The sequence below is a fragment of the Telopea speciosissima genome, chromosome 8, assembly GCF_018873765.1.
Source record: "Telopea speciosissima isolate NSW1024214 ecotype Mountain lineage chromosome 8, Tspe_v1, whole genome shotgun sequence".
NCBI classification, from domain to species: Eukaryota; Viridiplantae; Streptophyta; class Magnoliopsida; order Proteales; family Proteaceae; genus Telopea; species Telopea speciosissima.
In genome coordinates this window covers 25749565-25774133 of record NC_057923.1, presented here as the reverse complement: position 1 = coordinate 25774133, position 24569 = coordinate 25749565, and the positions used below count along the sequence as shown (strand labels likewise).

The following is a 24569-nucleotide window of genomic DNA, read 5'->3' as shown; positions in this document are numbered from 1 at the left end:
CAGGCATTTTTAGTAGGCAGAGCTTGATTATGGAGATTCAGTTATTATATCATGTTTATTTAAATTGTGAAGTTTTCTTTTGATAAAATTGTTGACGTGTTAGATGATCTAAGTTGGCACTAACTACTAAGTAGAGAAGGTGATTCTTAACGTTAAATGCATTGTGAGCCATTGGATTGGAATCAGAAGCAACAAACAATCGGTATTGAATGGATCTCATTCCGAGGATAGAAATAGACAACACGTCCCCAGATCTATACATATTTTTTTGATAAGGAACACTTCCCCAGATACGAACGTGGTATTGTGTACCCTTTCTTCCGGTACACAGGGACCCACCATCCATGTTACCATGGAAAATCTAGAAGAGTATAAAAAAAAAAAAAACTAGAAGAGCCACAAATTTAGACCGTAGATGTCGCTTTCATTGCAAAGGGACAAAAGAATAATATTGTGTAATCAAATATCTTAAGGGTAGCAAAATTTGTGGAAACTTTTGTCCTTTTTACGTTTTTATCACGTGATTGCTATGGAGTCTAGAGATGTTTTCGTATTTTCCTCTCATTTCGCGAGGACGGAGATACATGTAGAGAAAGAAATCTCATGTGCCCGATACAACGGGTACGTGAAATTATCACCGCACCTTGATCATTTTCGGGGTTTCATAGGGTGTCATAGTAATTTTTCATGTCGTGCTAGGACTCACATTGGACGGGATGAGTTGGGTGATCTGGGGGTATTCTCTCTCTTATTTGAAAATCATCATTTCATGGGCATGTGAAGGGACAGCACTCTGACCGCAGAGGATAAAAATTCCTCTTATGTCTATCTTTTCTCAAATTCATAAATGTATGAATTTTTTTCTTTTCATTTTTTTTTTCCTGGCTTAGAACCACCATTCTTATCAAAAAATAGCTTAGAACCAACATTAACCTTTGACAGTTTTTTTATTTTTACTTTTACAAAGAAAGATAGCAAATTTTTGACAGAGTATTACTGAGAACTTTCAGGAAAACCATTTCTCCTTTCTCGTGCATGAATCTTTTGCGGATTGGGTGATATAAATTATAAAAAAGATGCACTCTTTTCCTCACAGTGACAGACCTCTTTAAGAATCTACCTTCTCCGCCACCTTATCCCTCTCTTTGTCTTTCTAATGTTCTCCTTCTGAAAGCTTGAATTCTTGAACTTTTTGAAGGGGCTTGAGAGACATGGAAGCTGTCCATCAGACAAAAGGGCTCCTTTCTTTGCCTGCAAACCGTAGAACGAGAGTCTTAAATCCACCACAGGGCTTGAGACATCGTTTAAACACCAAGACCAATAGAGCCTTTGGTGGATTTTCTCTATCCGTGAATGGGTTCCCAAGATATATTGGTTCTGTGTCAAAGAATCATGGGTTTAGCAAGAATGGTAGAAAATTGCATATTTGCAGAGCAGAGGCAGCTGGTGCGGCTGCAGCAGATGGGCAGCCATTACTGGGTGAAGTGGAGAAGCCCAAGTTCTTGGGAATCGAGGTCGTGACCCTTAAGAAAATTATCCCTCTTGGGTTGATGTTCTTTTGTATTCTATTCAACTATACAATACTCAGGGATACAAAAGATGTCTTGGTTGTGACGGCTAAAGGGAGCAGTGCAGAGATTATACCATTTCTGAAGACTTGGGTGAATTTGCCTATGGCAATAGGGTTCATGCTCTTGTACACCAAGCTCGCTAATGTATTGTCTAAGCAGGCTCTGTTTTACACTGTCATCGTTCCCTTCATCGCCTTCTTCGGAGCATTCGGGTTTGTTCTATACCCACTTAGCAATGTATTCCACCCAACAGCCCTAGCGGATAAGCTTGTGGCGGCGCTTGGCCCGAGGTTCGTCGGCCCTGTTGCAATCTTGAGGATTTGGAGTTTCTGTCTATTCTATGTCATGGCTGAGCTATGGGGAAGTGTTGTGATTTCAGTTTTATTTTGGGGTCTTGCCAACCAGGTGAGGTTACTTATTGATGATATGGTCTATCTTTTTAATTTTCTTTTGAAATTTTATTTTGGCCATTCGTATTCGTGCTTGTGCTTTGGGTTTAGCATCTAAATTCTTATCATGAAAAAAAATAAAATTAATTGAATGTTTCTTCTCCTCCTCCCCCCCCCCCCCCCCCTTCCCCCCTCCCTTTTGTTTTCAATCTCATATTAGAAATTAGTAGTTGTTCCTCATGTGTAGGCTGCTAGATAATGATGCAGAATTTGGATGTGTGGTGTTGCATTTCTGTGAAATCTTTTGTTAGGGGATTTTCTTAAAATACTTGTGGATCATTTCATACTAGAAATCTTTCTTTCTTCCATTTGGGTTGGAAAGTTGTTGATAGGAATATCTGATAAATTCTCCTACTAATTGTTAAGTTGAGTGCCTTGATTTCTTAATTGGATGTCGATAACTGCTCTCTTTTTTCACTTCTTTTTTGGGTGGTAAAAAGTTCCCTGGTCTGTACAGACAATGGAACTTACCTAGTCTGCACACATAATTTTGCCACTTGGAATGATGATGAGGCAATTCTGGGTGTGGAATATTTCTGAAATGATCTAGATTGCTCATGTCTCAAATTTGAGCATCAAATTCAAACTTTTGTCCTCCTGTGTATGTCTATGCACCCTATGGGTTGTCCATGCATCCTTTGGCAGTACCAGAATTTTCATTGCATTGTTTTGCCACTTGTGGTGAACTCCATTTGGGCTGAAACTTGAAATGTGGCCGGGGGGGGGGGGGGGGAATGGGTGCGCTTTTGGTCTACTTATCCACAAAATTTAACCCGATTCAATTTATCAGGTTGGCAGATATTGTATGCAGACCAGGTAAGGTTACATGGTCTGTGCAGACCATGAAACCTCAACCTCTTTTTGTACAGATATATCTCTTTTCATAAACTTTCTGTACTTAACCTTTATGGCAGAATGGAAGCTGAAGAGATCTGTATTGGTTCTATATGTTGTTATAAGCGATTCAATTTTATGACTTGATGCAGAACAAAGGGTGTATTCAAGGAAGAAGAAGAAGAAGAATAAGGCTGCTGCCCAGAAGCAGCCACGATTTTGAGTAGTCTACTATCCACGGTTCTATCGGGTTGTTTTGTTTTTAATTTTTGAGTCATGTAATAAACCAATGAACTGGTTGGTTCAATTGGTCTAGTTTAAGTCATGGTCAAGTCTTGTGGACCAAGTTAGTAGTTGTATTTTCTATTTTCATTGTAGGGAGTTAGTTTCTATTTTCATTGTAGGGATTAGTTTCTAGTTAACTCAAGCAGTGGTCAAAATTGGAAGTTTCTAATTTTAGGACTTTCAAATTTTGTCCCCTTGCCATTCTTTCTTTATTGAAGTCAATAAAAAAACCCAAGAGGCCATATTGACCACGATTTTGATATTCAACATTGCTGTCAAGCTTTTACTTCTGCTGAAATTATTTCCTTGGTGTTCGATCCATGGAGGATGGAGCTGGTGTCTGATCCAGTTGACTCCTTGTGGTGAGAAGCCCAAGAGGTCCCTTGTTAATGCTATCTTCGATCTTCTTCAAGCTGTCAAACCCTTAGAAGACCTTTCTCCTACAACCAAGAGCCACTGCTGCCTTCCCCTTGCTGCTGCACCTGGTTTGAGCCTATTTTTCCATACTTTCTAATTCCATTCCCCCTCTCTCCTGCCCTATCCAGCCATTAGTTTTCTTCAAGCTTCTCAGGATACCTTCCCCAACCTAATACCTCCACTCGATCCTTGTTTCATCCCATTCTACCCAGCAGATTGTGGTCTATAATAAATCTCCCTAAAATCCTCAAAAACCTAATTCTCAGCCTGATACTTAAATCGGCAGAGAAGAAACTTTGCTGTTGATTTGTTTTGCTTAATTCCTTGACCTCTCTACTGTCCCAGACCTATTCCTTCATACTAGACCTAACCCTTGACCTAAACCCTAACCTATCAAACCATCCCAGCTCTAACCCATCGAGCTGAACCAATTCCCTTGATTCCAGATCCTATTTGGGACTGGTTGAGCCTTCAACCCTGTCCTACATTAAGTGGTATCAGAGCCAATGTCAGGGAACAATAATTCTAGACCTTCTGGTCCTGATACCATGGCAACTATGCTGGAGATGTTTACCAAACTGAGTAAACCAGATCATTGAGAGCCAGAAGCTAATGGATGAGAGACTCAGCAATGGAGCCTAGAGTTGCTGCCCCTAATCAACACACCTTCCACTTGATGAAGAAGTCCAGCCGGCTTCCTTTGCAGCCAATTTTCCTAACCGGAGGGGTGTAGGAAGAGGCACACAAAGGGTTCCAGCAGTACAACTGAGCTTTGAAGAGCATCTAAAGAGTTATTTTACTAGTGATCAGTCTAAACTTAATAGGCACATTGGTGATTCTCAAAAGGTTAAAGCTTGAACTCAAGGAATACTCGGGTAAGCATGATGCCCAAGTGTTCTATGACTGGTTGGCAGCGTTGGACGACTACTTTGATTGGTATGAAACTATGAATTGTCGAAGATGCGAAAGATGAAGCTAGCACGTACAAAGCTAGTTGGAGCTGCATGTGAGTGGTGGAGAACTCATGAGAATGAGTTAGAGGATCGTGGTAGAGCACTTGTCACATGGGAGGAGATGAAAGAAGAGTTGGTACTTGGTAGACAAGTATTTTCTATTCACTTTTACAGCGCGACTACAAGATAAATTAAATTCTCTTTGTCAAGGGAATTTAATAGTTGCGGAGTATATTGAGCAGTTTGATTCTGTCTCATCTCGTACAAGGATTAGGGAGAAAGATATTCAAGTCTTGTCACGATTCAGATTGGGTCTACGACCTGAAACTAATAGGGCCATTGGCGTTGCGGACGTGGTGAACGTTAGAGACTACTTTGAGAAGGTCCTACGTGCAGAAGAGTTATTGGCTTCCAATAACAAGAGGTTTGATTACCAAGCTGGGGAGATGGGAAGAATTTTCCAGCACCTAAACCTGCTACAACAGGCCCTAAGTTACCAAGCTGTTGCTGAACCTGAAAATGCATCTGAAGAGGAAGATCCTGGTTTACTCCCATACCCATTCGATGATATTGACTATTGATGTAGATTGTAGACAAGTCACTTAGGGCTTATTTTAGTGGAATTAAGCTTTGGGTTGGGTCATATATGTATTTGGACTTTGATCCCATGGGTTTACATGTAATTGACTAATTTAATGTGCCCAAAATATGGGTAGAAAGTAGGAAAACGGGATTTAGTTCATTAGTTTAATTAGAGTCCTATTTTGAGTCTGTTTCTTTATTATTTCACTTTCCTAGTCAATTTAGGGTACCTTATTAGTTAAGGATAGGGTTAGGCCTTTCCTTTTTAGTGTCTAAGTCTATTTTTTAGTCTTCTATATAAGTTTGTAAGGGAGGCCAGCATTGCACACGAATTTGATTAATGAAATATTGGCTTTAGCCTTTGTGAAAATCCTGAGATAGGTTGAGTGAGATGCCCAGGCTGAGATAGCCATTCCCTTCTCCAACCCCATTCCATCGATCTCCATTCAAGCTCCAGTTCTGCCCTTGCTGATCTCTTGAAGAAACGTATTCAGTTGCTGGAAATTATTTGCAAGGTTCAAGATATTTTCAAACAAGTAAGTTTGAAATTGAAATTCTGCAATTATTCTTCTTCCCTTCTAGAAGGTCACATGCGAGGTGATTTTTGTGAGAATTCTGCCCAGCCAAATCTAACCGTTAGAATCTGTTGAAATTTTGATCAAATCTTTCTCAAACCCTAAAAAAGACTTCATCCAAATTTCATTGCCATCTACTCAGCTGATTGTTTGAAATTAACCTTTTACCCCACAATCCTATTTCTACTAGGATTCCTTAGTAACTTCAGATTTAGTCATCTGATTTAACTATAACTTTCAGCATCTCTTCTCTCCCATATAATCCACTCTCCTAACTTAACCCTAACATCTAACCTTAGGTCCCATCAACCCTAACCCTAATTTTACAATTTTCACATATTTGACCTAGCTGAATTACCCCATTCAAGAACAAATCCTGGTTATTGGCTTCTAGTTGATCTTCTGCCAATCTAGAACTACATTATTTCGTATCAAAGCCTATCATCTCCTAGGATTGATGTTAACATAAGGATAATGGAGCCAGAAGTTCCTTACTTTTGCCAAACAAAGGGCTCCATTCCTATTCCTTGATTGGTTGGATTCTCTAGAGGAAAATTTTGACTGGTACAACCCAACAGAGGCAGAGAAACTTAGGTTTGTTTACTTCCAATTGACTGGTTATGCTAAACAATGGCGGAAATCCCATGAAAAGAGACCCAGAGCTAGAAGATGTGAACCTAGGACTTGTGAAGAGATGGAGCACAAGTTAAAGAACAAGTACTTACCGGAATATATGCGAAGAAAGCTCTCCCTTCGACAAGATTACCACCAAAAGACATTTACAGTTGAAGAGAACTTGAACCATTTATTGCAATGACATCTATGAGGTTAATGCTGAAGTTCTTGCAATTTATGTTGTCATGGAAGAGTCGATCCTTGATGTTTCGAATGTCGAGGCTTGCATTGAAGAATTTGAAGCAAGTAAAGTTGAGACAATGAACGATGTGGAATTTGGTACTATAGATGACAAGGTGGTTGAAGAATCCATTGAAGGGACTGTGAGCGACAAAGAAGAACTTAAAGAGTTAGAGTTTGAAGTAGAGAAGATCGAAGGCACAACTGTAGAAGACCCCATGGACATGACTGTTGATTTCAAAGTTAAGCACATAGAGTTTGTCATGCCACCAGAGTTCTTTGAAAAGAAAGTTCCATGCCTTGAAGACTACATTCCTAACATCCATGAGCTGCCTGAGTACTGTTATGGGTCGAAGACAGATCTTCATCACACAAAGTTGATTCCTCCATTTTGCAAAATTTGAGGCTGAATTTTTTTCAAGAAGAGGAGAATTGATGTAGATAAGTCACTTAGGGCTTATTTTAGTGGAAATAAGCTTTGGGTTGGGTCATATATATATTGGGACTTTGATCCCATGGGTTTACTTTGATGTAGATAAGTCACTTAGGGCTTATTTTAGAATCCTATTTTGAGTCTGTTTCTTTATTATTTCACTTTCCTAGTCTGTTGAGATTTGTATTATAGGGGCAAAACAGTCTTTATTTTTATGTTTATTTCTGTCCTTAGTAGGGTTGATTATGTAAGGGCATAATTGTCCTTTTATGTTTGTTACATTCTATTATTTTTATATAAGGGAGCAGACCTGCGGCAGAGTCTCTAATTCTGTCCGTAGGTTCTCTCCTCTTTTGAGTCTTGTGGAAACCTCTCTTTCTTCTTCTTCTTCTTCTCCTTTTCTCCATGCTCTGATCTGGTTATTAATCTCTGGTTTACTAACATAGTATCAGAGCTCTTTTAGTCAGATCAGAGTCCCCCCGACGGTCCTCTCCTGATCTCTTTCTTGCGATTCTCTCGTGGTGTGCAGCCTCCTATAGCTGTACTTCTTATGGCTTAAAACCACTCCTTTCTGAATATTAATGGAGTGATATTTGTTACTTCTTCTTTTCATGGCTTATTGGAGTTTTACATCTCTAGTTCTTGAAGATTATTAAATCGATGCCAGGATTTAAAAAAAAAAAACAAACCTGCAAATCAATTTTTTTCTGGAGGCTTGGTTTTTGGAGTTCTTCGATGCAGCTCTTCTTCCCTATTATGTTTGCATCTTTTGGTGGCCATTACAACCTGGAGTGACTGAGTTTGATGCTTCAAGGGCCTTCTATTTTTCTCACAATACCCAACATCGATTTCTCAAAAAAAAAAAAAAAAAACCTGAGATCGATTTTCTTTTTTGGCTGGCTTCTCCAGTCTTGATATTGCTGATGTTTGGTGCTACTCTCCTTGCTGCCGAGAGTTTTATGTGATCAGAAGTTGCTGGTTTCTTATCTTCTACCTACTTCACAATCGGTTGCTGCCCTGGGTGCCTGCTCTTATCGATTTGTGAGGATACTTATTACGGCTGATTCGGCGACTTCTGACAATGTCAGTGTTCAGATTACCTCTATCAAGTTGAAGGGGAATTCTAATTACTTATTGTGGCACAAGCTGTCCGGGTTTACATTATAGCTAAGGACAAGCTTAGCTACATTACCTCTCCTCCTCCAGAACCTGATTCCAAGGATTATAGCACCTGGAATAAGGAGAATGCTATCATACTTATTTGGTTATGGAACAGCATGGAGCCGGATGTTGCTGCCAATGTAATGTTCCACACCACGGCTAAGGGGGTGTGGGATGACCTCAAGGAATCATATTCTCAAGAGAAGAGTATGACCCAGATTTTCGAGCTCTGAATTTTTTTTCAGTTTTAGTAGTCGGACAAATCCCTCCAAGATTATTACAGTGCCTTTAAGGGCATAGTTGAAGAACTCAATGTTTTCCAGCCACTTACCATTGATATTGAGAAGTTGAAGGCCCAAAGGAATAAATTTTTTGTCTCTAAATTTCTGGCCGGGTTGAATCCTAGCCTCAAGGTTGTAAAGGAACATCTTGCTGGTGAATCTGTCCCCACATTGAATGACACCTTCTCTCGACTCCAACCCATTGTATCTCCTAGTTCCAAGCCTGAAACCAACCCTAAGGAGAATTCAGCTTTTACTACTACTACTAGAGGTTGTGGTTCAGGGGGAGGACGTGGTTTTGGTGATCGAAATTCTGGTGGGCAGCATGGTGATAAAGCAGCCCAGTTATGTTCTTATTGTGGGAAGACTAATCACACTGTTGATACTTGCTGGTCCAAGCATGGTAAACCTGAATGGGCTCAAAACTTGGCCAATCATGCAGCTCCAGAAGATGGTACTGATTTTGTTACTCCTAATGATCCTAAGGCTGGTTCGACCGTGGGAGATTCTTCTACCAACCTCCGTGATGAGATGCAAGTCGTATCAAAAGTCTAGAGGCATCTATTTCCACTACTGGGGCATCCACTACCGCTGCCATACTGGCTTATGTAGGTACACCTACTGCTTTCTTTTCCACTTCCACACCCTGGATCATTGATTCAGGGGCTTCCACTCATATGACTGGTAAGTCATCAATTTTTAGCTCTATTTCATCTGACTCCCATACCCCTCCTGTTATTGTGGCCAACGGTTCTTCCACACCCATTACCGGTCATGGTACTATTTATCTTGATTCTAATATTTCCCTTTCCTCTGTTTTTCATGTTCCCTAGTTTCCTTTAAGCCTTCTTTCTGTGAGTCAACTTACCAAGAATCTGAATAGTTCTGTGACATTTTTCCCTTCTTATTGTGTTTTTTAGGACCTTCACACGAGGAAGAGGATTGATGGAGGTTGTGAACGAGATGGGCTATATTATCTGAGTGGTGCTGCCCCTTTTGCTTCGACTGCGGCTACTATTGTTGGTGGAGAGTCCCCTTTTAGATGGCCTTGTAGGCTAGGCCATTTATCTTTATCTAGGTTATAGATAATTTTTCCTCAGTTTAAGACTTTGAATAAATTAGAGTGTGAGGGCTGCGAGTTGGGTAAGCATCATCGTGCTACTTATCCCTCTCGTCCTTTGTCCTGTAGTACTTCTTTATTTTCATTAGTGCATTCAAATGTATGGGGTCCTTATCGGGCAAGTAATAGACATGATTTTCGTTATTTTGTGATTTTTGTGGATGATTATTCCAGAACTACTTGGTTGTACCTTTTAAAGGATAGATCAGAATTTTTAACTATGTTTCCGAATTTTTGCAATAAAATAGAAAATCAGTTTAATGCTTCTATAAAGGTCTTTCGGTTTGATAATGCTTTGGAATTTGTTCAATTTGAGATATCCTCTTTTTGTGTTACTAATGGAATAATTCATCAAACTAGCTGCTCCTATACTCAACAAAATGGAGTAGCGGAGAGAAAAAATAGGCACTTACTTGAAGTTGCCCGGGCCCTCATGTTGCATATACAAGTGCCCAAACATTTGTGGTGTTATGCAGTTCTTACTGCTTGTTTTTTGATTAACCGAATGCCATTATCTGTTCTTGGTGACAATTCACCTTTCTCTGTTTTGTTTCCGGATGTTTCGAGTTTTACTTTGCCACCTTGTGTTTTTAGGTGTGTTTGTTTTGTTCATAATCACCATTTCCATGGTGATAAATTGGATCCTTAGCCAACCAAGTGTATCTTCTTGGGTTACTTTAGGACCCAGAAGGGATATAGGTGTTATGATCCTCTTACTAAGAAGCAATATGTTAGTGCTGATGTCACCTTCTTTGAAGGTACCACCTATTTTCGGATTAGACTACCATGTCTAGTGACCTATTAGTTGTGTCTGACCCTCCTCCTATTCCCGCCATTGTTCCTTTGTCTTCTCACTACAGGTGAACCAGCACGAGAGTTACTTTGGGCAGCTCCATTCAGATCAGCCTGGCCCATCTGCATCGCTTCCTGTACCTTCCTCAACCTCTGGTGGAGATCTAACCTTACCTACTTCTTCTGCCCTTCTAGCTAATCTAGCTCCTGATGGCTTACCAATTACCACTCGGAAAGGTAAACGTTCATGTACTCAAAAGTCTTTAGTTGCCTATCCAATCGAGAAATTTGTCTCCTTGTCCCATCTTTCATCTTGTCCTCATAGTCTTGCTACTGCCTTATCTTCTTATTCTGTGCCTCGCACTCATACTGAGGCTCTTACTATCCCTGCTTGGAAGAATGTCATGGATGTGAAAATGGATGCCTTGCTAACTCGACATACATGGGAGTTGGTGGATTTACCTCCTGGTAAAGATCTGGTTAAGTGTCGGTGGGTGTACACTATTAAGTATCTTTCTGATGGGTCTGTTGAGCGGCTTAAAGCCCATCTGGTTGCTAAGGGGTACACCCAGACCTATGGTGTTGACTACTTTGAGACCTTCTCTCCTGTGGCTAGACTGAACTTTGTTCATCTAATTATATCACTTGCTATGAATTTTGATTGGCCTTTATACCAGTTGGACATAAAAAATGCTTTCCTTTATGGTGACCTGCTTGAAGAGGTCGATATGGAGAAACCTTCAAGGTATGTTGCTTAGGGGGAGGATAGTAGACGTGTGTGTAGGTTACACAAAGGATATTTATGGGCTAAAACAGTCCCCCGAGCATGGTTCGAAAAGTTACTTTCAACAACACTTTCAAACTAAAGATTTGGGTCAGCTTCACTACTTCCTTGGGCTTGAGGTTATCCGAAGTAAAAAGGGAATCAGTCTGTCCCAAAGGAAATATGTTTTAGATCTCCTGACCGAAACTGGTATGCTTGCTGCAAAGCCAGTGGACATTCCTATGGATCCTAGTCACAAGTTTGGCTCTGATGATTGTGAGGGTCTTAAGGATGTACATGCCTATCGAAGTCTGATTGGGAAGTTGCTATATTTGACACTCACTAGGCCAGATATATCCTATTCTGTTGGGGTTCTCAGCTAGTTTATGCAATCCCCATGTAAGTCTCATTGGGATGCAACAGTTCGGGTTCTTCGGTACTTGAAAGGAGCCCCTGGGAAGGGACTGATTTATCGGCCAAATAGACATATGGAGCTTGTTGCCTATTCTGATGCAGATTGGGTAGGTTCGGCTAGTGACTGTTGGTCTACTACAGGGTATTGTACCTTTGTTGGAGGAAACTTGGTTACGTGGCAAAGCAAGAAACAGACCACTATTGCCAGGTCCAGTGCTGAAGTGGAGTATAGAGCCATGGCTTATACTACTGCAGAGTTGATGTGGATTAGGTCTCTCCTTCTTGAGATGGGGTTTCCTATTCCAACCCTTATGAAGATGTTTTGTGACAACCAGGCAACCATCCATATTGCTAGTAATCCGGTCTTTTATGAGAGGACCAAGCATATAGAGGTGGATTGTCACTTTGTTCGGAGCGCCGTCTTGAAGAAGCTTGTTGAGACTCCTTTTGTCTCGTCATCTGGTCAAGTTTCTGATGTGTTCACCAAGCCCTTGTTTGCTCTTAGTCTTCGGTCGTGTTGTAGCAAGATGAGTATGGGTGATATATATGCTCCAGTTTGAGGGGGAGTGTTGAGATTTGTTATTATAGGGGCAAAACAGTCTTTATTTTTATGTTTATTTTTGTCCTTAGTAGGATCGATTATGTAAGGGCATAAATGTCCTTTTATGTTTTTTACATTCTATTATTTTTATATAAGGGAGCAGACCTGCGGCAGATTCTCTAATTCTTCCGCTGGTTCTCTCCTCCTTTGAGTCTTGCGGAAACCTCTCCTTCTTCTCCTTGTCTCCATGCTCTGATCTGGGTATTAATCTCTGGTTTACTAACGTAGTCACTTCAGGTTACAGTTGGTTTTTAGGTTGGGAATATAGGTAAGTGAAGGAGAAGAGGATGGAGAAGAAGAAGAGAAGAAGAGAATGGAGGAATAATATTTCGGTTGTAACTTGTGTGTGTGAGAGATGTCTCTCCACAGCTATATTGATTCATTAGTAGAAGTAAAAGAATTACATACACCTCCCTAAGGAGGTAAACAGTAAAAAAGGGAAAAAGATAGAAATTACAAAATAGGGCAACTAGTTAATAGGCTAGTTCCCAAACTACCCTTAGAACATAACTACTAGTAACTCTAACACTGCCCCGCAAGCTGGAGAATATATATCATGCATTCCCAGCTTGCTTAAGAGTGTACTAAACTGAGGAAAAGCAAGAGCTTTAGTGAAGATGTCTGCCAGCTGATCACCAGTCTGCACAAATGGAGTACAAATGTGGCCAGAATCAATCTTCTCCTTGATGAAGTGCCTATCAACCTCAGTGTGCTTGGTTCGGTCATGTTGAACCGGATTATGGGCAATACTGATGGCAGCCTTGTTGTCATAGTAGAGTCTCATAGGGCCTTCAATAGCAAATCCCAGTTCCTGAACAAGCCTTTTCAACCATATGAGTTCACAAACACCATGAGCCATAGCTCAAAATTCTGCTTCTGCACTAGATCTGGCTACAACATGCTGTTTTTTGCTTCTCCAAGTAACCAAATTACCTCCCACAAAGGTACAATAGCCAGAGGTAGATCTTCTGTCTGTAATGGAGCCAGCCCAATCAGCATCAGTGAAGCCTTCCACTCTCGAGTGATTGTGTTTGGCATATAATAGTCCTTTCCTTGGAGAAGACTTCAAATACCTAATAATGTGGTACACAGCATCTAAGTGGCCACTCTTGGGAGCATGCATGAATTGGCTCACCACTCCCACTGCATAGGAGATATCTGGGAGAGTCATAGCAAGATAGATAAGCTTCCCCACTAGCCGTTGGTACTTTCCCGCATCAACCAAAGGAGAACCACAATCTTCTCCCAGTTTATGATTCTGCTCAATGGGAGAATTTGCTGGTTTACAGCTTGACATCCCTGTCTCTGTCAACAAATCAAGGACAAACTTCCGTTGACATTTGTTGATTCCTTTCTTGGTTCTTGATACTTCAATCCCTAAGAAGTACCGCAAGGGACCCAGATCTTTGATTTCAAACTGTTGTGCCAGGTAGTCTTTCAGTTTACTTATTTCAGTTATATCATCCCCTGTGACCACAATATCGTCAACGTAAACAATGAGGGCTGTGATAGTACCATTGCCCCGCTTGGTAAAGAGAGTGTGATCAGCTTGACTCTGGGAATACCCATTTCTCAGAATAGCCTGTCGGAAGCGCTCAAACCATGCCTTGGGAGATTGTTTGAGACCATATAATGCTTTCTTGAGAAGGCACACTTTCCTTCAGCTGAAGGCATTTTGAAGCCAAGAGGGGTTTGCATGTACACCTCTTCTTCCAAGTCACCGTGAAGGAAAGCATTCTTCACATCTAACTAATATAAAGGCCAATCATTATTGGCAGCCAAGGATAAGAGGACTCTTATAGAATTGTGCTTGGCCACAGGAGCAAACGTCTCCTGATAGTCAATCCCATAAACTTGACTGTATCCCTTGGCAACCAACCTTGCTTTGTATCTTTCGACACTGCCACCAGATTTATATTTGATTGTATAGACCCATCTGCAGCCAACTGGGACACGTCCCTTAGGAAGGTCCACCAATTGCCAAGTACCATTCTTCTCAAGGGCCATCATCTCCTTAGACATAACTTGTCTCCACTTTGGGTCAGACATAGCATCGATGACATTCCTGGGAATAGAAGCTGTAGAAAGAGCAGTAATAAAGGCCATACTTATGGGAGAAAGAGCATCATAGGAAATAAACTGGGCTATAGGATTAGTGCAAGCTCTTTTCCCTTTTCTAACAGCAATAGGAAGGTCTAAATCACAAGGAGGAGAAGGGATGTCACCTAACTGAGAGTGATGAAGCTCAAGATGTGGATCTGGATCCAAAGAGGACTCTTGGTAGGTTTGCTTTCTTTGATTATGTATGCCTTCACCCTTTCTGTATGTAATGTGGTAATCCTTCTCCTTACTAGGACCACTTTCAACCACCAATTCTGTGTTCACATCTGATTGAGATTGATCACTAGTATTAACCACATCCACAGTCCTGTGTGTACTCAGAAATGGTCCTATCACCTTGTCGCATGGAGTTGATCTTTTGGTGAAGCTGGTAGACCTTGGCAGAGTCACCCACCTGATCATAAGTTTGTGAAACGCTGCCCCAGATGGCCTTGGCAGTCTCCTTTCTTATAAACCTCCGTCCAATCTCAGGGGTTATAGAGAAAATCAGCCATGTCATGACTGTAGAATTGTCGGCTTCCCATTGTTCATAAGTAGGTGAGGTAGGTAGGCTCAGGAGCCGTAATGGTACCGGTAATATAGCCAAGTTTCCGTTTGCTTCTTAGTGAAAGCCTTACGGAGTGTGACCAATCCAAATAGTTAGTGCCATCAAGTTTCACAAAGGAAATCTGTGTAGGCACATTCTCATAGACAACTGGAGGAGCTGTGGGGAGAGGCTGTGAGGTAGCCGAACCAAGTTCAGATGTAGGTGTATCAACCATAGTGTATGGGAAATAGCACTTGACCATAAACAGATAACAGCCAGCAAGGGGGAGTGCACACTCAACCCACAGAAATTATCCCAACACACAAAACAGAGATTCCAGCAAGAAAAAAGCTTCACTCCCACACTCCCCAATAAGAAAAAACAGCTTAAACAAGCTCCAATACTCACATACAGATATTCATAATCACTTCTCAACCAGACAAGAAGCCCAACATACCCTAAATGCAAGAACAAGGACAATACAGCATTATCGGGCTTACCTGGGTAGAAAATCTGTCACCACGAAACTGAGGTGGGCTCAAAAGATGCTCTCATCCATCAAAGAGGACCACAAGCACAATAAATAGGACCCCTGTACGATCCTAGTGGGCTGGTCCAACAGTCAAACCCATGCTGAAATGAAGCTGAGCCATGGATTCAACCTTGAACAGGCGGAAATCTGGGCAGCAGAACAGTTCCAACGAAACTGAGCTATGCTTGAACAATACCTTCATTCATCAAGGAGGCACACTTGGAGCATAGAAGGGACCCTTGTACGATTCTATTGAGCTATTCCAAGCTCCAAAAAGATATCGAAAGAAGGACTGAGATGGTTTGCAACCTTGAACTGGCGGAACCCTAGGCTGCTGCTTGGTTTACTTGAAAATAACTTCAAAGGAGCTCCACACTATCTCAAGGACCATCTTCAATCACCAAATAGGTTGTAGAAAACCTATGTCATATTACTTCAGCAAAAGATTTACATATGAACCTCTTCTTTGAAATCCTAGAACTCAAAGGATTTCAAAGAGAGGGAAAAAATGTGGAAAAGAGTGGTGATACGACTCTCAAACCTTTTGGCTCTGATACCAAGTTGGTTTTTAGGTTGGGAATATAGGTAAGTGAAGGAGAAGAAGAAGAGAAGAAGAGAATGGAGGAATAATATTTCGGTTGTAACTTGTGTGTGTGAGAGATGTCTCTCCACAGCTATATTGATTCATTAGTAGAAGTAAAGGAATTACATACACCTCCCTAAGGAGGTAAACAGTAAAAAAGGGAGAAAGATAGAAATTACAAAACAGGGCAACTAGTTAATAGGCTAGTTCCCAAACTACCCTTAGAACATTGGGTGAGATGCCCAGGCTGAGATAAGCCATTCCCTTCCCCAACCCCATTCCATCGATCTCCATTCAAGTTCCATTCAAGCTCCAGTTCTGTCCTTGCTGATCTCTTTAAGAAACATATTCAGTTGCTGGAAATTCTCTGCAAGGTTCAAGCTATTTTCAAACAAGAAGAAAGTCTGAAATTGAAATTCTGCAATTATTCTTCTTCCCTTCTAGGTCACATGCAAGGTGATTTTTGGGAGAATTCTGCCCAGCCAAATCTAACCGTTAGAACTTGCTGAAATTTTGATCGACTCTTCCTCAAACCCTAAGAGAGACTTGATCCAAATTTCATTGTCATCCACTCAGCCAATTGTCTGAATTATCCTTTTACCCCTCAATCCTATTTCTACAAAGATTCCTCAATAACTTCAGATTTAGTCATCTGATTTAACTATAACTTTCAGCATCTCTTCTCTCCCATATATAGTCCACACACTCCTAACTTAACCCTAACATCTAACCCTAGGTCCCATCAAACCCTAACCCTAATTTTCACATATTTGACCTAGCCGAATTACCCATTCAATAACAGATCCTGGTTATTGGCTTCTAGTTGGTCTTCTACCAATCTAGAACTACAATAACTATGGTGGGGCTGAATATGATGAGGATGATGCTAATGATGAAGGTACTTATGATGTTCATGTAGTCAGAACTGTCAGCTGTATATTGGTGACTGAAACCAAAGGAGAAAATTGGTGGCGCAATTGTATCTTCTACAGCCGCATGAAGTCAGACGAAAATAATGCATTGGTGATAGTTCACAGTGGCAGTTGCGTCAATGTCACTTTGGACACCTTTGTAAAGAAGGAAAACTTGAAGGTGGAGAAGCATCCTCAACCATATAAGGAATCTTTGCTGAATGGTAACACCTTGGAAGTAAATCAATGTTGTTCTGTATCGCTGAAACTTCAGAAGTATGAGAAAGAGATATGGTGTGATGTGATTCCTATGTGCCTCACTGAGTTTTGTTTTGTGGACCATGGATGCATGACAATGATGTCATGGTCGGTGAAAGGAAAAATCAGTGTGTATTCAAGTTCAAGGGAGTTCACACCATCTTTCATCCAATCAATGTACCAGCTGAGTTGCGCGAATGGAGAGCCTTGAGAACCAACCAAAAGAGCACCGATGATGAGAAGAAGGTTCAGGCTGTACCACACAAGGAGCTGTTGGCTGTTCTTCACAAGAATTCCTCCACACCAGCAGTGATACGGGAATGGTATTGGCCCTTGTTATGAGGGAGGTTACTCCTCAACCTGAGGTAACATTTTCTCCACCCATCAAAGAGTTACTTTCTGATTTTTCTGATGTGGTTCCTGATGAGCTGCCAGATGAGTTACTGCCTGTGAGGGATATCCAACATGCCATTGATTTGGTACCTAGTTTGGTGCTACCAAATACATTGTTCCAATTTTCATGCTCTATTTCAGAGTCATTTGAATATAGGAGATTTGAGTTTTAAGGTTGTCTTGCTACAGTGTACTGTTTTGGACAGATTTTGTCTGCTGTTAGAAAAAGGATTATAGTTCTTAATAGGTGAGGATTTTGGGCATAGTTGTCACGGCGTCACGGCGATCCAAGTTGGTGGAGGGGTGTCACGTCGATATATTGACATGTCGCCCGCCATGGCGTTGCCATGGCGAGCATGTCGACCATGTTTTATTTTTTATTTTCTCTATTTTTAATGGTTTAATAGATGTATACTCAAGCCATGTTTTATTTTTTCTCTATTGTTTCTCAAGTTTTAAGGATGGCAATCTTGTAATTAAGCAGAATCTAAGAAAGGGCATAAAAGGGTTTTGATTTAATGACTAAGGGTAAACTTGGAGGGATGTGTAAAGTATGGACAAAGGGGAATAAAAGAAGAGAAGGGAGGAAAAAATAAGGGTTTGTAATAACCCACGATCGGATTTATGGTTATCTTCAACCTGGGACGGAAAAAGGCAAAGTACGAAGGAGATAACTCCTTCAACTCTTCTCGGTCCAGTCTAAACCTTCAAGCAAAGCATCGCCACATCATGTTCTATCAATTCCAGCAAGAACTCATCACAGAAATCAACTAAGCAAGGAGTATTTAATTCCTGGAATCAGATCTGGAGACTTCTTAGTTGCAAAACAGAGACAGAGAGACAGGAAGAAGAAATCGAAGAGGGAAAGAAGAAATAAAGAAGAAATCGAAGAGGGAAAGAGAGATAGGAAGAAGAAATCAAAGGACGCCATGGCGTAGGTCGCCATACAGGCTTCTCCAGCGCCAGGACGCCATGGCGGCGCCATGGCGACGCCATGACAACTATGATTTTGGGCCCCAATTTCGGTGGGATCATGGATAACATTTAGATGGAATACTATTCCAAATTTAGGACCCATCCAATTTCGTTTGATATCCCTTCTGAATGAAAACTTGGGACTAGTCTGCTATCATAGCAGATTTTGAACCTGAACCTGGGAATGATGAATGCCCGACTAATACTTGGGAACAACATCGTTATCAATAGTAACCAGCATTGCATGATCCCATGATCCATCTGGGTTGATAACATCTTTAACTTGAGTATCCAGCTCTATATGATGCACACCATCAACATGATCAATCAGGGTACCTTTTCCACTCCAATCTTCCAGCCAAAATCAAACATTACCCTTTCCAATCAACCATTTCGAAATTAGCAAGAATGATATGTTTGAGCCCCAATGATCGCCTCCAGGTTTTAGAACCAAAACTGTTTGGCCTTGCAAAGATGAGATGATCCTCCCAAAGGAATTTAGCCTTGAAGAAAGAGCTACAAAGAGAGCACTCAAAGATTATTCTCCATAGGCCTTTGAGTCTCATAAATAAATTGAAGTCCTCTAATGACCTAATACCCAAACCACCCTCCATTACTGGTCTACACATTTTTTGCCAACTAACCCAATGGTGTCGCTTTTCAAACTTTGAGCCTTCCCATAAGAAATTGGAGCAAATGGTATAAAAACGAGACATAACCACTCGAGGAATATCAAGGCAAGCTAGAATGTGGATAGGCATGGAAGATCGAACATGCTTAAGAAGGATTAATCTCCCCCCAGAGGACAAGAGTTTTGTTGATTAACCTAGAGAGGGGTGAATAGGTTAATTCTAGCGGAATATACCTCTTTTTCGATTCTTACAATTAAATATAAAATTTGGACTCTATGAGATTGAAATATAAATATTTGCAATGAAAATAACCACAATTAGAGACGAGATTTTATAGTGGTTTAATGCTTCGAATCTACATCCACTCCTCTCAACCTTGAGAGAATTCCACTAGAGCTTCCCTTTTAGTACAATAGGTGGGGAAACAATCACCTTTACAATCTTGTTTAAGGATAAGAGAATCCTATCTCTTTTAAGGCTAAGAGGATCCTTGCACAATCTAAGTACTGTCTAGGTTCAATGCTACACCTTACTCATCTAGAGTTTCACCAAACTCAAGAGTAAGAAAAATAAAAACAAATACAAGAAGGTTTAGAATTACCTAAGCAAGAAGTGTCTTGCAACACTTCTTGCGAGTGAAGATGAAATGTATGCAATGAATGATGTTTACTCTAATATGATTCTCTTTTGACCAATAGACTTTAAATGATGATGCAATGCTTGGAGAATCTCAGACTTGAATAGTTGAGTCAATGCTTGTGATAGAGACTTTTCTTCAAGGTTGACCTAAGACTCAAAAGCATAGGGAACTGAGCTTCCAATTGACTTTTTCTCACTTTCATAAAGCACTCTTTTGGATTTTTGTGATAGTAAAAAGGTCTGACAAGTCTGGTATTTATAAGCATTAATTAATGCTCAAATAGACATGGGTCAATTAGCTCTAATGGATATAAAATAGCTAGTTTTTTATTTTACTGGTCGATCGTTGAGCAAAATAGAGCCGTTGAACCATAAGGGTGTCCTGTCGATCGATGTCCGATCGACCACTAGAATGATTGGTTGGTTGTGGGCGACCGGACTAGACTGGCGGATCGTACCAGTCAAAAATGCCTGTGGTGTCCGGTTGACCGGTGGATCGACCACCACGTAGTCTTGGTCAATTTTGATTGTCTGTCTCTGAAAAATTTATTCTAGATGAATCCAACCTATGTATAAGTCCGTGAGGGGTACTTTTTTACCTCCTAAGGTCACCTAAATGAATTGTGAATAAATGATATGCATTTTTACGTTAATTATGCATCACATCATGCTACTGTGTACTAAGTGCATACAAGCTGAATAATATTTGTCATTTGGAAGGTTTTGAGTCTTCAATCTTCAGACTTGTTTCTTCTCAGGTGATGTTCTTCAATCTTCAAGATCTTTTCTTCTTTCTTGAACATTAGTGACTTTGACTTCTCAGTGTCTTTGACTTCTTGATCTTGAGCATTCTCTTGAACACAAGTAACTTGACTTTTTTGAGCTTGAGTTTTCTCAAAATATTAGTATGATTCTATGTTTGTTATCATCAAAACCACAAGGGAGTGTATGTGAGAATGCGTTTTCCAACAAGTTTTCCTTTCCATCCCACTACTCTTTTTCTCACTTTAGCCAAGGTATCATCAAAGTAAGATACTTTCAGTCTGCTAGAATAAAGGGGAGCCCCAGATAAGTTATAGGCAGTTTTTTCCTAACAAAACCTATTGTTTTACCAACCACTCTGCAATGATGGTCAGAGGCTTTCTGACTCATTACAAAACAGTTTTTATGCCTAATTACAAGCTGCCTAGAGAAACTTTCATAATGGGAAATAGAGCCCATAATTTGTTTCAAAGATGATTTAAGACCTTTAGTAAAAATAATGGTATCATCAATAAAAAGGCTATGAGAAATACCTGTACATCCATGGGGGAGGTGAAAAAAACTAGCTCGGCCCTCTACAAAAAGATTTGTCAAACCCTTACTCAAAACCTCTTTATCCAGAATAAATTAACTGGGAGATAATGGGTCCCCTTGACGCAGCCCCTTTGTTGATTTGAAGAAACTAGAGGGACCAGAATTCATTACTATTGAAAACCAACAATTCTGAAGAGTCTTCTCAATTAGGCCAATCCAAGTTTGGCAAAAACCGAATGTTTTAAAACCTCAACCAAAAAATTCCACTCAAGGTGATCATAGGCTTTGGCTATATCCAACTTTAACATGACATTCCCACCTTTGGTCTTCCTGTTAAGATCCTGGATAACCTCCTGCACCAGAGCAATATTGTCATGGTGTTGGTGGAAAAATCCAACACCTACACACAATGGCACACGCACGTGGTGGAGGTAGTGCGGGGGTGCCAGGGCCTTTGCGCAGGCTCAAACGAGGCTGGGAACAGCCTATTCTAACTTCCAACCAGGACAAAACAGTCTGTTCTAACTTCTAACCAAGACGAAACGGCCTGTTCTAACTTTCAACCAGGACAAATGTGAGATCTTTCCAGTGCCTGAGTAACTCTAATGACTTTTGGGTAAAGAAAGATCACAATAGAAGAGATAAAAGAAGATTGAAAATCAAATTGATTACTTAACAATAACATAGTCATTGAAAAAGCTTACACCTGGCCGTCTACGGGCTGTTGAACTACACTAAACTACACTAATCACACCAAATCTCTTGTTGCCAGTAGCGCATCCGTTGAAGTGCTCGCATCTTGCTTAGCGATGATCTGTTGAAACTTGCAACTTAATTCTGATGATTGTCTTCTGAAACACGGGCCAAAAAAACAATACTTGATCAGTAGGAAACATCTTCTGAAACACGGGCCAAAAGACGTATTGCTAGAGTTAGTCTCCAAGCAAGAACTAAAGGATAAAAGATAAAACATCTACATCTGAAAAGATGAGATGCTGAAAGATAAAAAAGATAAATTGTAAAGAGTGTTGTTTGTCTTGGCGGGGGGCCTGTTCTTCTTCGTTCTCTCTCTTTTTTATAACTGCTCCCTTGGCGGTTCAGGTGGTTTCTGTAGTTACCAGGTAGTTTCATAACTACCCACTTCTTTGAGAATTTGTTATAACCACAACCTACTTCTTTGAGAACTAGTTATAACCACCCTGCTGACCGTTTATCGGTCATTAACCGTTTTCTGACCATTTTCGGTTACTGACCGTTTCCGATCATTGACCATTTCTAACCGTTTTTGGCCTGACTATTTCTGCTCGTTTTCAGTCACTGACCGTTTTCCTGTCACTTACTAGCAGGTCAGTCTTGATAGAAATAGATTTCGGTCTATTCATCTATTGACCGAAATAGACCAAAAATAGGGTGTGAAGACATGGATACACCGGCATTTGACAAATGCACCCTGTTCTTCTGAAATCAATCTAAGGAGAAGCACCGCCAGTCTGTTGGGGATGATTTTAGCATTAATTTTGTAAGAGAAGTTGCATAGACTGATCAGTCCAAAATCTAACATAAACTTAGGTGACTCCTTTTTTGGAATAAGGACAAGGTGAGAAGAAGTGAAACTCCTAGGTAAAATTCCTCCTGCAAACAAATCTTTCACCGCCCCCCGGTTGCTAATAATATCCCAACATGATGTAAAAAATTGCCTAGAGAAACTGTCCGGCCCTGGGGCACTTTCCGTAGATAAAGAAAACACTGCATCCCTGACCTCCTCCAATGTTGGTATTGAAATAAGAAAAACATTGTCTTCTGCATTAACAACTGCGGGAATTGCCTCAAGCAAGGACGGGACAGGTGAGGTAGGCCTAGAAGAGAAAATATCACTAAAGTACTTCACTAAAGTACTTCACCACTTTAGAATTAACACCATCCGCTACAAAAATCCACTCACCCTGGCAGTCCTTAATTTTGTCTATACCACAGTTCTTCCGCTTGACGTTAACCACAACATGGAAGACTTCAGTATTTCTCTCCCCTTCTTGAAGCCATTTAATTCTTGATTTTTCCTTCCAAAAAATTTCCTCCTGAAGAGGAGTTTGCTGCAAGTGGTTATAGGCAAGTTGAAGCTGGCTAAAAGAGTTTTCAGAGGAATCCAAGTCATACGCCACTTCAACATGGGTAACCTTATTTTCAACATCTTTGACATTTTGGTGGATGTTCCCAAAGACTTCTCTATTCCAAAACTTGAGCCTTGCCCGAAGATATTTCAATTTTAAAAAGAGAACCTGGAGAGGAGTTCCCACAAAGGACGTAGACCATGTGTCTGAAACAAAATCGTTGAAATCAGGGTGGGAAAGCCACATCTGTTGAAATTTGAAAGAAGATGGTTTTTTTGGAAATTGAAGCGGCTAACTCCAACCAGATAGGGGAGTGATCCGAGCAGGATCTATTCAAATGGAGAGCCTTGGAAACTTGAAATGTGGACAGCCAAATGTGATTTAAGAAAATGTTGTCCAATCTAGCCTTTTACCATTCCTCTCCCAGATTGTCCATTAGACCAGGTGAATAGACTGCCTTCATAACTTGCATCAACAAGAGCAGCCCCATTAACAAAATCACTGAACTCTTCAGATGATGTCGCACACGGAGGCCTTCCACCAGCCTTTTCCAAAAGAGATAAAATAGCATTGAAGTCTCCACAAACGGCACAGGGAGAGGATACGGTTGTAGGAAAAAATTCAAGCCTTTCCCATAAAATACGCCTCTCTGAAACCGTGCACAGAGTGTGAACAAAGGTGACAATAAAGTTATTACATGAACCCACCATCCTACAAGAAAGAGTAATGAACTGAGAGTGACTCTCCCGCACCTCCACCTGTAAATGATCTTTCCAGAACACCCAAATCCTATTACCACCATCATTACCATTGAAAGAGCACTGATGCATTCCAATCTTTCTCATAATGTGAGGAGCTTTGCTAAAAGGGATTTTCGGTTCGCCACCAAATCCATATTAGAAGACTTAACAATAGAATTTAAATGCCTAACAGTAGGCTTGTTTCCCATACCACGACAATTCCAAAAGAGAAAAGTCATGGTAAACTCAATAACCATAGACCTTGTTATACCTGACAGTAGGTTTGTTACCTGGGGTGATAGACCTTGTGATACGCCTTTGCATCATTCTTAACTTGGTAGTTTGCCTTGTGATACCTAACAGTAGTCTGCTGAAGTTATTTCCTTGGTTGATCCATGGAGGATGGAGCTGGTGTTTGATCCGGCTGACTCCTTGCGGTGAGAAGCCCAGAAGGTCCCTTGCTAATGCTATCATCGATCTTCTTCAAGCTGTCAAATCCTTGGAAGACCTTTCTCCTACAACTGAGGGCCACTGCTATCTTCCCCTTGCTGCTGCACCTGGTTTGAGCCTATTTTTCCTTACTTTCTAATTCCATTCCCCCTCTCTCCTGCCCTATCCAGCCATTAGTTTTCTTCAAGCTTCTCAGCATACCTTCCCCTCTCTAAGACCTCCACTTGATCCTTGTTTCATCCCATTCTACCCAGCAGATTGTCTTCTACAATAAATCTCCCTACAATCCTCAAAAACCTAATTCTCAGCCTGTTACTCA

General features: G+C 40.7%; 1 protein-coding gene across 1 annotated transcript in view; it reads left to right on the top strand.

Moving 5' to 3' along the window:
- The first annotated feature begins 1084 nt into the window (after positions 1-1084).
- Positions 1085-24569, top strand: part of LOC122671190 (plastidic ATP/ADP-transporter-like) — a 29335-nt gene continuing 5850 nt past the window's right edge. The window contains exon 1 of the mRNA XM_043868293.1: positions 1085-1976. Coding sequence (XP_043724228.1) covers positions 1212-1976 — 765 coding nt within the window. The 5' untranslated portion in view covers positions 1085-1211. The remainder of the gene's footprint in view (positions 1977-24569) is intronic.